At 37.3% G+C, this 16599-nt stretch overlaps 3 protein-coding genes across 8 annotated transcripts; all 3 read left to right on the top strand.

The window, feature by feature from the left end:
• Positions 1-1724: 1724 nt before the first annotated feature.
• LOC144567072 (aspartic proteinase-like) lies at positions 1725-6694 on the top strand. Of its 6 annotated transcripts, none has more exons than XM_078317121.1 (14): positions 1725-1866; positions 2168-2534; positions 2846-2906; positions 3596-3690; positions 3786-3898; positions 4004-4172; positions 4445-4484; positions 4859-4923; positions 5076-5189; positions 5287-5351; positions 5441-5585; positions 5846-5965; positions 6100-6188; positions 6342-6694. In XM_078317121.1, the coding sequence occupies exons 2-14, from the start codon at positions 2202-2204 to the stop codon at positions 6424-6426; spliced, it is 1494 nt and encodes a 497-aa protein (XP_078173247.1). In that variant the 5' UTR covers positions 1725-1866; positions 2168-2201; the 3' UTR covers positions 6427-6694. The 6 variants fall into 6 exon arrangements, with proteins under 6 accessions (XP_078173247.1, XP_078173249.1, XP_078173245.1 ...); XM_078317123.1 differs by having other exon boundaries at positions 1727-1875; positions 2171-2534; XM_078317119.1 differs by having other exon boundaries at positions 1729-1743.
• Positions 6695-7417: 723 nt separating this feature from the next.
• RBL14 (RHOMBOID-like protein 14) lies at positions 7418-9270 on the top strand. Its single transcript, XM_078317124.1, has 2 exons — positions 7418-7881; positions 8261-9270. The coding sequence occupies exons 1-2, from the start codon at positions 7660-7662 to the stop codon at positions 9002-9004; spliced, it is 966 nt and encodes a 321-aa protein (XP_078173250.1). The 5' UTR covers positions 7418-7659; the 3' UTR covers positions 9005-9270.
• Positions 9271-11774: 2504 nt separating this feature from the next.
• On the top strand, positions 11775-13503 carry LOC144567071 (putative transcription factor At5g28040). Its single transcript, XM_078317116.1, has one exon. It carries the CDS (start codon positions 11979-11981, stop codon positions 13323-13325), a length of 1347 nt encoding a protein of 448 aa, XP_078173242.1. The 5' UTR covers positions 11775-11978; the 3' UTR covers positions 13326-13503.
• The last annotated feature ends 3096 nt before the right edge of the window (positions 13504-16599 follow it).

Genomic DNA, 16599 nt, shown 5'->3' with positions numbered 1-16599 from the left:
TAAGATGGTTTGAAAATCGCTGTTTTTTAATGTCTACCGTTGAACGAAAACTTAAACTGAATTTTTGAGACACTAAACGACGTTTTTTTGAACAAGGAAAAGGCACCAGAATAGGCACCATAACGTCGGTCACGCAAAATATGAGATATCTCACAGAATACGTACGTACTCATGCATGTCATGCATGAACCGTGAAGTTGAAGATATTTTACATGCAAATGGATTATGAAATAGGATCTGTGTGCGTTTTTTTGAGGCGAGATAGTTGTCTAGCTACTGACTATTATCTTCTGAGAAAAATTATATATGTAGAAAAGTTGAACTCGATCTAATCTTACGATGGAATTCAAAACCTACAAACAAGTGATCTACAAAATACATACTTAAATATTGAAAATAGGTCGATGCGTGTAACTTTTTTCAGCTATGTGACACAAGTATTAAACAAATAGTATTTTTTTTTTATTACTATAGACACTTCATGTGTAGAGATCGATGTAAATTCAAGATATGCCTATTGTGCTGTGATTTAGGTAAAGTAATGTGCTATGTCATGATCAAAATCTTGGTGAATAGTCACAATAGGTTAGTTACTCTTACAATACGTTAGTTACTCTGTGATGTGATGTGATGTGAGTGGTTACATTTGATTAAATTTATTATTTTCATCAAATTTTAAGTTAGTTTAAGTAAGAAAAAAAAATCTGAAAAGAATAAAAATTAAGGAGATTTTATAAATAAGTGTAAAATAAAGAAATAATAAAATAATGTATAAAATAGTTGTTTTGGATACGTAATGACATGAAATTTATGTTATTTTAGTCACATTTTGTGACGGGTCATGTTTGGCTAGACTGGTTCGAGTGCTATATCATGTTGTGTCATTTTTTTTTAAAAGATAGTCATGGTATAGAGATAGACATGGCATGCAACATGCAAGTCACGTCACGTGATTGGAAGACATGCTATATTAGATTCGTATTATTAGTACTTTATTAATAAGAATTATTATCGTTATTAGTATTATTATTACTTTATAATTAATAGTAGTAGACTAGTAATTAGCGGAAAGGGGTAATAAGGAAAAGTGCCGGTGAGAGGTGGGTTGATCCAAAATGTTTACGGGCCTATTGCATGGTTATCCGCAATCACCAATGGCCCGTAAACATTCGTCCGCTTTGTCAAAGTTCATCAAGTAACCATTGGCGTTACTACTCAGAAGTCACAGGAGTGCGAATCCTCTGAGATATCTCATATTTTGCGTGACCGACGTGTCCGGTGCCTATTCGGAGGTGACGTATAGGGGCAGTATTATTTAAGCTTTGAGATTTGCGCAGAACGTATTGCAACGGTTGAGATTTTCCAAAAAGTCACGCAAAATATGAGATATCTCAGAGTATGCGAATTCAAGTCACCGACAAACTAGTGCAAAACTTCCCCATTTCTCTAATCTTATCGCCTCGCTAGACAAGCCCTGGGCCCCTGGTTACGAAGTCAACAACGTGTGCCCCACGAGATTTTCTTAAATCGGACCGTGTTATAAAATGCTTTCAGCGACTCTATCACGGCTAATATAGCCAAGGAGATGTTACAGAAATCCGGAACAAATAATGCACAAAAATATCTAGGTCAAAGTAAGTATCAGTTGCTGTCGTCTTTATAGAAATTTGTTACACCTCTCTCTCTCTGACTGACTCTCCACATTTTCTTGCTTGCTCAGTTGCTTGGGGAGTCCGAACACTTGTACCCGTTTTTCTCAATTTTAAATTTTTAATTCTTAATTGCCCCCTTTTCTTTCTTCTTATCTTCTCCACTTATCTTCTCTTCGCTCCTCAAGGACAAACTTCTCTCTCTCCGCTCCCCTCAGTGAGTTGGGTATCTTTTCTGCATTAAACCCTCTTGTGTTAATTAATTATTTTTCTTCTCTAGCAAATTTATTTTCCTAAAAGTAGTTCTGATATATTATCTTCTCTTAGGAAAAGTGCTATATATACTTAATTATTGCTATCTATTTGATTTTCAGAACTTGCTTCGACAAATCAATACATGTATATATAATATATTCCATCAGAAAACTGTCCTAATTAGATAGGAGCAAGAATATGAATAAAAATTATTGTTTTCACTTTTGTGTGTTGAGTTTATAACTTAATTACTTCACTTGTAGTAGTTTGTAAGAAGAGAAGAGAAGAGAACAGAAGATGATGGCAAAGAAGCTTATTGTGAGCCTACTTTGGTTGTGGGCCCTGAGTTACAGCTGTGAGGGTCTGTCGAGAATCAGCCTCTCAAAGAAAAAGCTTGATCTCCACTCTCTCAGAGCTGCCAGCTCAGCGAGGAGACAGCACTTCTCCAAGAATTTGTTGGTTTCAGATTCAGGCAGTGTTGGGGAGAGCGATGCGATTCCCCTTAGCAATTACCTGGATGCGCAATACTTTGGGGTCATCGGCATAGGCACTCCCCCTCAGAATTTCACTGTCATCTTTGACACCGGCAGCTCAAATCTGTGGGTCCCATCTGTCAAGTGCTATTTCTCTGTAAGTTGCTTCCACTTGAATTACTGATTGTATTGCCTACTAAAACATTTGATCATAACTGCACATTCAGGGATTAGTTGATGAACAGTTTGAACTTTGAATAAAATTAATTTAGTTTTGATTTTTAACTTGGGGCTCTGTTGGCTGGTTTTTCAATAAAATTTTGGCTGAAGACCCTTACCTTCTATTATATATGTACCAATTTGGTAATAAGTACTATGTTCAGTGCTGGCTGAAAAAAAATTCTGTTTCATTGGCTGGTGATTGTTCATTTAAGCAATTTTTTAAATAGTAGATTGAATTTCATGCAGGTAGCATGCTACTTTCACCACAAGTACAAGTCAAAGAAGTCCAGCACTTATATCCAGAATGGTGCAACCTCTCTTTAATTTATTACTGTTTCTTTGTTGGCTGGTTTCTATCAATATTTAAAGAGTTTTATCTCAGAATTTTGTCCTAGCCAGAATTGTACGGTCAGTACTCAGTACTATAGGTATAAATCTAATCCCAATTTTGTTTGTGTTACACGTCACATTTCAAGAATTTTCTGAAGAAAATGAAAACACTTCCTTTTGGTGCTGTTATGGTGGATTTATTTACATTTTTATATTTTTCTCTCTTTTATATTCAAGAATTGTACATAAATAAACATTCTGGTATAGAATGAATCAGTTTAAAGTTTAAACTCACCATATCAGAAGTAGTACTTGACTTACATACTGGAGAGTGTATGAAATAGATGGCAGTATTTTATGATTATTTGACATTGTATTATCATTCTATTGTCTTGCATATAAACAAAAAATCATTTATACACAATTATAAGGTTGTCCGTGGATGTGGCAGCTTGAAAGACATTAAAAAATTTAAACAGCTACGCCTATTGAGTCACTGGAGCACAATCTCACTATTATTTTGTTTTGGGGGTGTGGAATCATGATTTGCCTGTCAACTATTTAGTGTTGGTTGTGTCTGATTTTTCATTTTTGGTTTGATTATATTTTAGCTCTTAATTAAAATCCCAACAAGTAAGGTTTTAATCTAAAGATTGATAATTTCAGGAGAATCATGTAAGATTACTTATGGATCCGGGTCAATTTCTGGATTCTTCAGCCAAGACAATGTACAAGTTGGCGACCTTACTGTGACTGATCAGGTGGGTTCTCCTCATTTTTTTTAATCTTTCAAAGGTTATTCTCAGCAGTCTATAAGTCTCTACCATTAGGACTTAAAAATTGTTTACAATTTCAGGTTTTCATTGAGACCACGCGTGAGCCGAGCATCAGTTTTGTTCTTGCCAAGTTCGATGGATTACTTGGCCTCGGCTATCCTGAAATTTCTGTTGGAGATGTACCGCCTATCTGGTATACCCTCTTTTCAGCTACTTGAAGCAAAACCACAACTGGATTGATCTCTATATTGAAAGTTGAAGGTGATCTCCCCATTGCATAATGACACATAATTAACAGGTATAGCATGGCAGAGCAAGGGTTGATGGAAAAGAAGGTGTTTTCATTCTGGCTGAACCGCGATGAAGAAAATGTGAATGGTGGAGAGCTTGTGTTTGGTGGAGTTGATTCTAAGCACTTCACCGGCCAACACACCTATGTTAACGTCACCCAAAAGGGTTACTGGCAGGTCTGTGATGCCTTTCCAATCTCTCTCTCTTTTCTCTCTAATAAATTAAGGTTAAGTTTAGTCATTTATTTTCTCACTCTACTTAACCTTAATTTTTAGTTTGGTGGTGTTTGCAAAAAAGTGGAAACTTTTCTGTAATTGCAGAGAGTGAGATGCGTAGTCTTTTTTATCATCTATCTTGTAGCTCCTTAAAATGATGGATGTTAACAAGTTATAACTCTTTCCTTTTTTTTCCTCTTTTCTTCTTTTTTTATTCTCTCTCATTCTTGTAGATTGAAATGGGAGATCTCCTTGTTGATGGCTACTCTACTGGTAATATTTATTTTCTCTGTATTAAATGTAAATTGGATTACCACAACTGCAATATGTACTGATTTGAACTTCACAATCCACCCAAGCTTTGAATTTTTTTTTTTTTGTTAAATACCACTTTTCCCTTGTTCCTAACATAACAGACTGACAGTGCTGAACATAAATTTGACATGTACAAATTGATTTACTTAAAAACACTTATAGATATATTTAATTGAAAGCCTACTAATTATGCTAAATTAAAATAATATGATGTGCTGTGTGGTTAATTGCAAATAGAACTCAGGGTCCAAAAAGTTAAATGCTTGCCTGTGCAATAGAATGCGGCCCTGTTTGGTTGCCTCATAGTCTTATTAGAGATTAATTTCTTACAGGCTTTTGTGCTGATGGTTGTGCTGCAATTGTGGATTCTGGAACTTCCCTACTTGCTGGACCGACTGTATGTATTTCCCTGAAGCACTTTAATATTAGTCTCTGCACTTTTTACTAACATTATTGTGTTTTATATTGTACAAGTAATGATTATATCGGTGTTCTTTACCTTTTCCTCTTTTTTTTTTTTCCCATCGTGGGGCTTGATGCTTGAAATAGACAATTGTAGCTCAAGTCAATCATGCAATAGGGGCTGAAGGTGTAGTAAGCGAAGAATGTAAGGAAGTTGTTAAGGAATATGGAGACGTGATTATTGAAATGTTGATTGCTCAGGTAATAATTTGTTCCAATAGTGATCTTAAGAACATTATGTATTTTATTTTTTTTTATTCATCCAGTTGTTTAGTATTTGCTGTATTCTTATACACAGACATCACCAGCAAAAGTTTGTAGCAAGATCGGGCTTTGTGCATTTGATGGTTCACATTCTGTTGGGTTAGTAAGAAAATTAGATAGAAAGTATTGATTGATCAGCAATATTTCTCTTCTCATATCTCAAGCTTGCTTTTGTGGTTGCTTTACAGAAATGGTATCGAGTCTGTGGTAGAGATGACCAAGGAAAAAGGCTCTGATCTTATATGCGCAGCATGTGAGATGGCAGTTGTGTGGATGGAGAATCAGCTCCGAGAGAATGCCACTAAGGACCGCATCTTGGCCTATGCAAACCAGGTATTTTTTTTCATTTTAATTTTATTATTGGGACTGATATTTTGTTGTTTATGCCGTACTGCTAGTTGCAACTTGGTAGCAAAAAAAAAATCATAAATAAGTGTATATCTCAATTAATACCCCCTGTAAAACTTGAAAATATCACATTTCCAGCCAATTGAGGATTATTACAGTAAATGATCATATAATATAAGTGGGCATGTACAGACTACTACTAGAATGGTAATAACTATTGTTGATTTCAATATGAATTTGTACAGTTGTGTGAGAAGTTACCAAGCCCGATGGGAGAATCAACTGTGTCTTGCAATGAAATTGGGAGCATGCCAGACATTGCATTCACCATTGCTGGAAAAACTTTCACCCTGACTCCAGACCAGGTATGACTAGCTTATATTATTACATTGCATATTAGTTTGAGCAGTTAATTGAATTTGAGTGTCATGCACCAGTTAGTTTGTCTGTCATATGTTCTGGTTTCTATCTCAAATACATATATATCGTTGTTTCGCAGTATGTTTTGAAGGTGGAAGAATCAGGACAGACTATGTGCATCAGTGGTTTCATGGCCTTTGATATACCGGCTCCTCGCGGTCCCCTTTGGTATTTCCTGGCTTTGTTTTCTTGAGAATTTAAATTCTTTCATATATTATCCCTCTTATATATTCGTGGAGTATTTGTAGTTCAGATGATTTAAATCCTATCTTGATGATTTCTGAATCTAAATTAAAGCAAGCATTTTAAATGAAAATGCAGGATTTTGGGGGATGTGTTCATGGGAGCATACCACACTGTATTCGACTTTGGCGATGACAAAATCGGATTTGCCAAGTCCGTGTAGGAGCTGCTCTTCGCTATGCTGCTCACCTCTTGTATATTGTTAGAGACAACTTATATTAATATAAGAATAGACACAACTATACATGCTTAAGCGGTCAAATTGCTGGGCTCCTGTGGTGGATGAGAATATATTTCTATTTGGTTCTCATCTTATTCGATGGCTTTAAGCCTACAATGATGTGACATATATTTGTACTCTACGTATGTATATATTTTATGTGCACTGTAAAGTGGACATTGTGATTGTTTAGATGATTTTATCTCCCTTATCTTTATGTTGTGTGGGACTTTTGATGAGTCATTGAACATGGCCACAAATACGGATCCGTATCTTCTCAGGTACCTGACTTAACGGACGGCCCATATTTACTCTCAGTCGGTGCCTATTTGGGATGTGTCTATTTGGAAGGGGCAGGGGTAGTATTATTTATGCTTTGAGATCTGTGCCAAGTTAAAAGACGGATCCTGGACCGTCTGTTTCAATTGTACTCGGATGACCTGAGGCGTGAGGGGATGTGAATTGCACAAATGCTCGATACAAAAGGAACGAAATTCTTTGCTCTTCCTGCTATTTTCTCCTCCTCTTTTGAAGAGAGAAAAATAGAGAGCATGGGCCTGCTATTTTTCTTGAAATAGCAAAGAAGAATAGGAGCAGATTCAGATCCGATACAAAATCCTGATATTGGTAAGAGAGAGAAGGAACAACCGAAAATTGATTGATTGATTGATGCAGCCCATTTATACCAATTAAATCATCCCGTCTCATTTCTTGCTGAATAGAGAGGCAATTAAGTAATGAATTCGTATCCTCTGAGATATCTCAAACTTTGAGTGACTTTATGGAAAATCCCAACCGTTTAAATACGTTCTGCACGAATCTCAAAGCACACATAATACTAACCCCCTACAACGCCCCCGAATAGGCACCGGACACGTCGGTCACGCAAAAGTTGAGATATCTCAGAGGATACGCACTCGTAATGAATTCGGCCCATTTAGCCCAAATAAGCCATCTTCTCTAAACGAACAGCTGAGGTAAGGGAACCCTTTCCGCCTCGACTCCACTGGACGGTTCTGGAAGGCAAGGGTATACCATTCCCGTTCTTTCCATTTCTTGCTGAATAAGAAAAGAACTGCGAGATGAATATATATTCATATTCATTACTTTGGGGAAGAAAGATAGAGCGATATTGATAAGATATTCATATCCTTTTTAGAGAGAGAAAGAAAGAGAATGGACAGTTATGGTGTTGGATGGAGAGGAAGAGTATCTCGGGGAATGGTGCCGCTGCTGGCGCTGCACGTGGCCAACGAGTACAGTCGACTCGGTAGAATCCCTCCCGTCACATCGGGCCTCATCCTGGCCAATTCCTTGATCTTCCTCCGACCGGGGCCCCTTCACCGCCTCCTCCCCTCCATCAACCGCGTCTGGTTCAACCCCCACCTCATCGTCAAGGTTTCTTTCTATGCTTCTCTCTTTTCTTCATTCCATATTTTCTTCCTAATTAATTACTACTGTCAATTCGTTATTGTTACAAATCAATCAATCAATCAATCTGGCATCCTGTCAATTGGTGGTTCGTAACTCTAGTATCTTCAATCTTGCTTTGCTTGTTGCTTGTTACCAGACCAATCCCTCCTTGTTCTCCATTGGCTTAACCTCAATCGCTGCACTTCTTCTCTTATTTAATCAATCAATCCATCTAACCATTGCAAATTTCTATATATTTACATGTTATATGTTGTTTGTGTTATCTTCTTTTCATTTTTATATTCTTCCTGATCCCTTTGAGACTTTTTAATTAACTAATCAATCAATCAATTGATCAGTGCAGAATCGAGATCTGAGACGCTTCTTCTTGTCAGCCTTCTACCATGTGAATGAGCCGCACCTGGTCTACAACATGATGTCTCTTCTATGGAAGGGTATCCAACTGGAGACCTCCATGGGTAGCATCGACTTTGCTTCCACGGTGGTCTCTCTGCTCGCGCTATCCCAAGGCGCTACCCTCATCCTTGCCAAGTCCCTCCTCCTCCTCTTTGACTACGAGGCCCCCTATTACAACCAGTTCTCTGTGGGCTTCTCTGGCATTCTCTTCGCTCTCAAAGTCGTCTTGAACGAACACTCTGATGCCAACTTCTCCGTGGTGCATGGCCTAGTCATTCCATCCAAGTACGCTGCCTGGGCTGAGCTGTTCCTCATCCAGCTTTTTGTTCCTGATGCCTCCTTCATCGGCCACTTGGGCGGCATACTTGCAGGCATCTTCTATGTTCGCCTCAGACGCTCTTTCTCTGGACCTGGCCCCATTAATCTTCTCCTTAAGGGTTTTGTCAAGATGCTGAGCTGGCCTCTTAGGTTTCTGCATGGCTCCAGTAGCAGTCTGTCTGGACGGGGCCGGATTGGACGTGGCTCTGCTAGCACTGGTGGTGTTTGGAGGTGCCCGCTCTGTACATTTGACAATTCCGAAGGGGTTGATGTGTGCGAGATGTGCAGCACTGCCCGTGGAACAATGAGTGACTCACAACAATTCTCCATTGATGAGATTCGCCAGAGACGCATTTGGCGGTTTAATAGATGATCACAGCTTCATCTTCATTATCTCCTTATTTTACTTTTTTTTTTAGGGCGTCCATTTTTTGCAAACCCCTCTTATAGTCTTTATGTGTCCCTAGACCAAAAATTATGCCAAGCTGTGCTGTAGGCCTGTTGCATATGACTTTGTTGCTTATAGAAGCACTGTATTTTGATGGGCGGCTTGGAAAAAAATTAAAGAAAGATAGAACTATCTTGTATAGTCATAAGTTTTCAGAAATTCTTAATTGAATATAAATGTCTGGTCATAAATCTTGATTAGTCTCTGATGAATTAAATTATATACAAAGAAAGTGATGATGGTCTTTCCTGTCATTCCTGTCCGTTGAGTTTAGACTGGGCAAAATTGGGAATATTTTTCTGATACTTTCCCAGTTATTCCAACTCTAGTCTGATACCGGGAGCAGGATTGTTGTGTCATGGGGATTAGGGATTGAATTGTTCTATGGTTTGGTTTGGTTGACTGAGCTCCGTTGGGAGATGCTGTTTAAAAAATTTCATAAGGCTTTTACTCTCTTTTTTTCTGGGTTACTGACCTGTTGGCCGTTGCCCATGGCAAGGCTTTAGCTTTTGCAGCTCTTTCAGGCTAAGTCAACGCCTAAGGGCTTTAATTTGCCTTTTTATAACTTAACAGTTGCATGAATTTAACGGTTAGTTCTTGTTGGAATAAATTTCATAAGAAATTCATTTCATGTACGATTTCTTATCAGCTACACAATGTACTGTAGTAATTTCGTTTCACTTGCGATTTATTTTGCAATTAGGACCCTTGTAATTTCAGCAATAGCAGAAACTTATGTAAATTATGATTATAAACTTTAGATGTTCATATCTTGTCTTGCGAATAGGGCTGCAAACAAATTGAATCAAATCAAACTTATCATAGTTTAAGTTTGAGTTTGAATAAGATTTGAATCAAACTGGTTTGATTTGTTTCAGAATGAACTTTAATTGCACAAATTAATTGTAATTTTTTTTCGAATTGAATTGAAGTCAATCGAATCACAAACTATGAATTTTTTTGGCGATTGCTGGCAGTTTATGCATTAGTTTTCTTCATGCGAAACGAAATTTACGCGGTTTTCTTTTAGCTTTTACGAATTCAGGCTGATCAATTATGAGCCAGTCCAAAGTTCCCTTACATTTTGCACTGTTGAATTGATTAAAATCACGGCATGGACCTAATCAAATGAAACTTATTTTCATTGTTAATTTGTTACGCTACTGAAGTATTTTCTTATTATTAGTTATCATTATATTAACAATTTTGAACTCTGATATAAGTTTGGTTCCTGCATCATTAAAAATTGATGGTTGAAGCCATTAGTTGCATTATTTGAGATTCGAATCTAAATAGTTCACGAACTATATTCAGTTTGAGTTTGAATTTGAATAAGATTTGAACTGAACTAGTATAATTTGTTTCATAACGAACTAATTTCAAATCGAATTAATCATAAACTTTTTTCAAATCAAACTCAAATCAAATCACGAACTACGAACTTTTTGTGCAGCCATACTTGCGAATATCAACATTTGAATATTTTTCTTCTCAGAATGTTGGTATAATCGCCACAAACAGATCAAGCTGAATTTGTTAAAAATTTCCATAATGTGGAAAAGTTTTATATTAAATTCAAACTATTTGTGTGTAATACTACTTTTTTTGTAGAAAATCTTCACATATGCCAAAAGAAAATATGCTTCAAGTTTCTCATATTAGTAAGTTCCGTATAGGTGCTGTAGACCGGAAATTTTGTTATTTTTTGGCAATCATGGTTCATTACAAATTATATGTACGCTAATTGTTCTTTTTCACTAATTATCAGATTGATGGAGAAAGTTATCTTTAGCATTTCATAAAAAAAGATTCTATTGTATTATTTTGCATATTACAAATGTTGTTGACTTATTTAGTCATGCTTTTGTGATTTTTTTTTTTTTTTTGTCTTTCTTCATTTTACAAAGTTTTAGACTAAAGACCGACTTGGTTGTTGTTGTTAAGTAATTATGTAATTTATAAAATTGAATTTCTTGAAGCTTAAATAAAAGTAAAGATAAATACGTTGACGTGGAGAAGGAAAGGGACTTGTGAAAAGAAAGATTTTGTTTTATTACTTCTAATTTGATATTTTTTTTTAAAGTATTCTTATTTCATATATCGCTTTCGTAAATTTAAAACTTTTAAACTCTTTATGTAGAAAAAAAATATGAGCACAAAGTATTTAATTATACGTGATAAAGCAACGTTAAGCTTCGAACTTAGTTATCAACAAAGAGAAATAATATTTTAATTATACGTCTTTTCCATTGTCTGATTCTCGTCAAATCGAACCTTTTTGCAAAAGATATTTGTGACCCGACCTTCTTTGTGTCAAGTACTCAAGTTGCATGATTGCATTGTCTTCTATTTCCGCTCGTGTCCAGTCCCGATCGATGAATTTGGATTTCACAAGTTCTATTTTGCGTATGGAGGACAAAATTCATCAAAACTTGTTAATAGTTCTTATGGCCTCTCAAATATTAAATTTTTATTTATCAAAAGATGATAAATTAATCATTTTTTTTGCAAAACATGAAACAAAATTATGTTCGTGCGGACGAGTAGACCCTGTGTTGAAGCATGTAGTATATAATACAATATTTTATTGAACAATACGAGGTCATTTTAATTTGTATAATACACAGACTAAGCAGAGTGGGTCAGGTCAACCCTCAAACTTGCGCAACCAAACCCCAACCAGGTCTTGATCTTATCAGCTAACCAAACCCAACCAAACCCCATCCCAAGTCCAACGACCCCAATCCCTCTTTAATCTGTAAATAAATAATCCCTTAAACACACTTTTTGTTTCGGTTTTTGGGCCAAACTCTTCAAGCAAATCACAAAACCAGAACAAAATAGCGAAAAAGTAAAAAAAGAAAATAAGCGAGAAAAAGTTTAAATAAAGAAAGGAATTATGGCGGAGGAAGAGGATCAGCGAACAATCGCGGGTGAAGACGACGACGATGACGAAGATAAAGAATCAGAGACAGAGACGGACGGCGAAGAATTGGAAGGCGATGAATCGGAAGCTGACGAGAGCGCGTGCCCCTCTAAAGGCGAGCAGGCGGGTGGAACGCTCCTTGCCAGTAGCAGTGCCAATCCCTCCATCCCCATCCCCATCCCCATCCGCGTGCTATCGCCTGATCGGAACCCAACTAACCCCAATTCTAGTCAAGACCGACGAGATGGAGAAGGAAGAGGAAACGGAAACGGGAACGGAAAAGTGCAAGTGGTAGAACCGGTGAGCTCGATGTCTCCGTCTTTGGGCGATAGCCAGAGAAGAGCAGAAAGGGAGGAGTCGATGGCGGCAGCATCCCGGCGGCTGTTCCAGCGGCTGTGGACAGATGAGGAGGAGATCCGGATCCTGCGGGGTTTCCTGGAGTTTACGCGGCGCCGGGGAACGACGTTCGCGTCGCACCAGTATGACACGGGGCCGTTCTACGAGGAGATCAGGCAGCAGCTGCATCTCGACTTCTCGAAGAACCAGCTCATTGAAAAGCTGCGCCGCCTCAAGAAGAAGTACCGCAACTGCGCGGCCCGTATGCGCTCCAAGGGCCCCTCTTTCTCCTTCCGCAGCCCCCACGAGCAGGCCATTTTCGACATTGCGCGCCACATCTGGCGACCCGCAAACAAGCGCCAAGGCCAAGGTCTTTCTGATTCCTCTCACGTTGACCTTGACCTTGCGGTTGACCACCCCTCTGCTTCTGCCCCCTCCGATGAATTGGATTTCTCCTTCTCCTTCTCCTCCTTCGCTACTCCCTCCACAGCAGCACATCCGGATCTTCATCTTGAATCTGACCCTGCCAAGCCCCATTCTCGATCCTCTGGTAGGCGTGGCAGGAGGCGCTTGCAACAGGAAACATTCCCTCCTCCTCCGCCTTCCCTTACTATCACTGCAGCAGTTCCTGTTTCCGTGTCACCACCAACATACCATGAAGCTGCTGCTGCTGTTGCTGACGCTGTCAGTCCTGTTCCCCCGCCCATTGTTCCCTCTATTCCCTCTGGGGCTGCTATTGAAGAGGCACTTCGCAGCTGCTTGTCTCCTCTCTTTAAGGAGTTAGTCAGCTCTGCAATTGGAGGAGCTAGCTCTTTCGGGCATTCTGGTCTGGGCCCCATGCCCACCTGTCCGCCCGGCAAGAGCAGTGATGACAAATGGAGACAGCAGCACATACTTGAGCTGGAGGTCTATTTGCAAAGAATAGAGCTCGTCAAAGAACAAGTCATGCAGGTACTTCAGGATCTCAAGGGCACAAACACTTGATTCAACTACCGGAGGTAGTTTTTTTTTTTCTTTTCTTTTTAAAAGAAAATATGAATTTACTTCTTTGTAACATTAAATTATAGATTTTTCATTTTGTCTTATGTTGTTAGTGTCATTATTTTTTTGTATTATTACTGTCAGTCTGGGCGAACAGCACATAACTAAATGATTCAACAAATAGTGTGTACATTTTTGCTTTATAGTGTGCTTTTGGTTGTTCTAACCTAACCTGTGATTTATGGTTGTGTCTATGGTCTTTTAGGTTGTTGAAGTGTACATTACTTTGTCAGCTTGCTCTAAGTTTTGGAACTTTCAATTAAATAATAGAACTTATATGAAAGGCATGAGATAGACCTCATATAAATTGTGGTCCATAAAGGACTCACATGGTGGAGTGGAGAAAAGCACAGGATTGAAAAAAAGACTAGGTTGGTATATGTGGGTCCTGATCTGTTTAGTCTGTTCAGTCAGGTGAATGTTGAACTTATGATTGTGTATATCCTTTTACCTCTGGCACAGCCTCTGTTACAGTAGTCACTGACAAGAAGGCCCCATGGGATTTATTATTCACGGGGCCTGCATTTCGTGCTAAGTAAACATCTTCGAGCGTTAGAAATGTTTTGCTCTTGGGTTAGGACAGGTCATATGATCTGATTTTGATCGGGGTTTGCTTGGTAATTCAGTGCTATGAATTCATTTTCTCTGATGTTACCCTTTCTTAAATTATGCTTTGTATTCTTTTGTTTATTATTGTAGAGATTCATCACCGATTTTAATGGTACAAATTCGAGATCCATAACATTAACTTGTATTTCTAGAAAGCTAGATACATTGTTTACCACTAAATGTTTCCTTTAGATATGTTGTAAGAGCCAAAACATGTACATATTGTAGAAAGTATCTATAAATACCTTTTTATTTATATATCTAGATATTTTCTTACTACATTTTTACCACATATCTACCTATAAATAGAGGTGTCGTACTTTAGAAAGGCACAAGTGAATGGGCGATTGAAAGTGTGGAGAGATGAGTGTATGAGGTTATCATTTACATGCATATGGAAAGATAAATTTATTTTGAGTGGTGTTCTAATGCTGAGTGTTAGTTATATCATCTAGTAGCTGGTTCCGTACCGGATCGGGACCGGATAATCGGGTACCTTAACAAACCAAGAACTGTACACTGCCAAATTTGTGTTGTCGTAATAAATGTTTGTTTGTTATATTAGTGCTTTTGTTATGTCAAACATATAAAGTATGTTTCTTCTTGAAGCAAATTGAGCCAATTGTTCTGATTTTCTGGTTTTGTTTTGTACTGCTATCAGCACAGAATTATGGACCTCATCTTTATTTATTATACTTCATTCTATATTGATAGAAATCTCACGGATTGGGTGCCACTTGTGTAATATTTATGCTGATTAAGACGATTCTCATTTGTTTTTAACAAAGAAACAGATTCAATTATTTTTCCTGATCCCACTGCTCAAGATAAAGAAAAGTGCAGTGCAAACAATCTGTTTTTGTGCTGCCTGGACGCTTTCTCATAATGTACAATTCCGAATACATTCCAAATTTTACATTCGAAATTATCTCTTTCATCTATTATTCAAGGAGCCTTTTCCTTTCAGGTCTGTCTTTTCTGCAATATTGATGGTTTTTACCCTCACCAATTGGAAAAGAAATGGTACTGTTACTGAAACTCTTGGTTAAGAAGTCCTGTAAATTCTTCTGGAAAACATCTTTGTAGTGTTCAAACTATGCAAGATTCGAATTTAAGTCCTTTACTTTCTCTTTTTGTTACATTTCTTGGCCTCTTCTATAGTCCCTTCTAATAAACTGTTGTTTATAACCAAAATTATGTTCAATAAAAGATTGGGTGCATTTGTTTATTAGTAGTTAATTCCATGTAATTTGTGTTTTTATAATTGTTATATCAAACAAGGTTCTAAATAATGATTATAGCAGTATAGCGAGGAGACAAAAAAAAAAAAGCTATGGTGAATAGCGTAGCTATAGCGGAAGCTATCATATATAGCGATTTTACCTTTTTAAATTTTATATTCTATATTTCTACTAATTATTAACATAATCAATATTGGAAAATTGAGGCAATAACTAATCTAAGTCTATACTTTTTATCAATTACACAAATAAGAAGAGAAAAAAAAGATCTAAAAAGTAACATTATTTAATATTTCATACTTCATAGTATTACATATTATAATAGACGAAGAGCAATTAATTTTATAATGTAAATGAAATCAATATACATATTTAAACATTTTATATATTATAATACTAATCAAAATTAGCTTTCAGTTGAAACAAACGATAATAATTTTACAAATGAATACTATATAAAGAGTAATCAAAATGAAGAATTAATATTTGAATATTTCTCGATATCGAATGAGAGAATAGACCACAAATAAAAACAGAAGCACATAGTTTGGTTTAGTATACTTATCGTAGAATACCATGTATCATTAGAAATACGAATAGAAGTACATAAGTCCATATAAATTGCAAAAAATAGCCTATGTAGCATAGCAGTAGCTATAGCATGTCGCACATAGCTGTAATAGCGGTCAGCTATTATAGCTATAGCGGTTGTAGCTGAGTTAGCGCACTTTTATCTCATAGCTTAACGTTTATGGTCCGAAAAAGCTATAGCTAGCTATTTAGAACACTGATATCAAATAATAACAAGGTCTGCACAGGATACTACTAGGCAGACTATTCACATTCTTATTTTGGTCCTTCGAGAACCAAAAGAAGTATGATTGGGTTGAAGAGTTTTAAATGTTGCCTACCATAGCACTGGCGTCCATAGTAACCAGATACGCGTTTTATTCGCGTTTAATTCGCGAATAAAACGTTTTTATGAGGTTACCGCACCGAATAGCGAACTATTCGGTTGACCGAATACCGAATAAAACGCGAATTTTACGAATAAAACGGCGGATTATACGAATAAAACGCGGATTTCACGAATCATTCGCGATTTACATAATACTTTAAAAAAATTATTTTTTGGGCCACTGCCAGGCTGCCAGCAGGCCACGAGTCTCCTTGAAAAGATGACTCTTTGACCAAGTCCAAGTGGTATCTATCCCTCGTGCACTCAACCTTGTTTTATAGAAACCTTAGCGCCCTCTTTACTTTATTTCTTGCATGTGGGATTAAGGTGGCGGCAGGAAGTAGAAACCGGACAAGGTTTTTGCTCCCAGTTTTTATGGGCTTGTTTATTTGATGGGCCTAATTCTATA

Source organism: Carex rostrata, chromosome 16 (genome assembly GCF_964058835.1).
Source record: "Carex rostrata chromosome 16, lpCarRost1.2, whole genome shotgun sequence".
Classification (NCBI taxonomy): Eukaryota; Viridiplantae; Streptophyta; class Magnoliopsida; order Poales; family Cyperaceae; genus Carex; species Carex rostrata.
The sequence above is the reverse complement of the archived record's forward strand: the minus strand, read 5'-3'. Positions and strand labels throughout refer to the sequence as shown.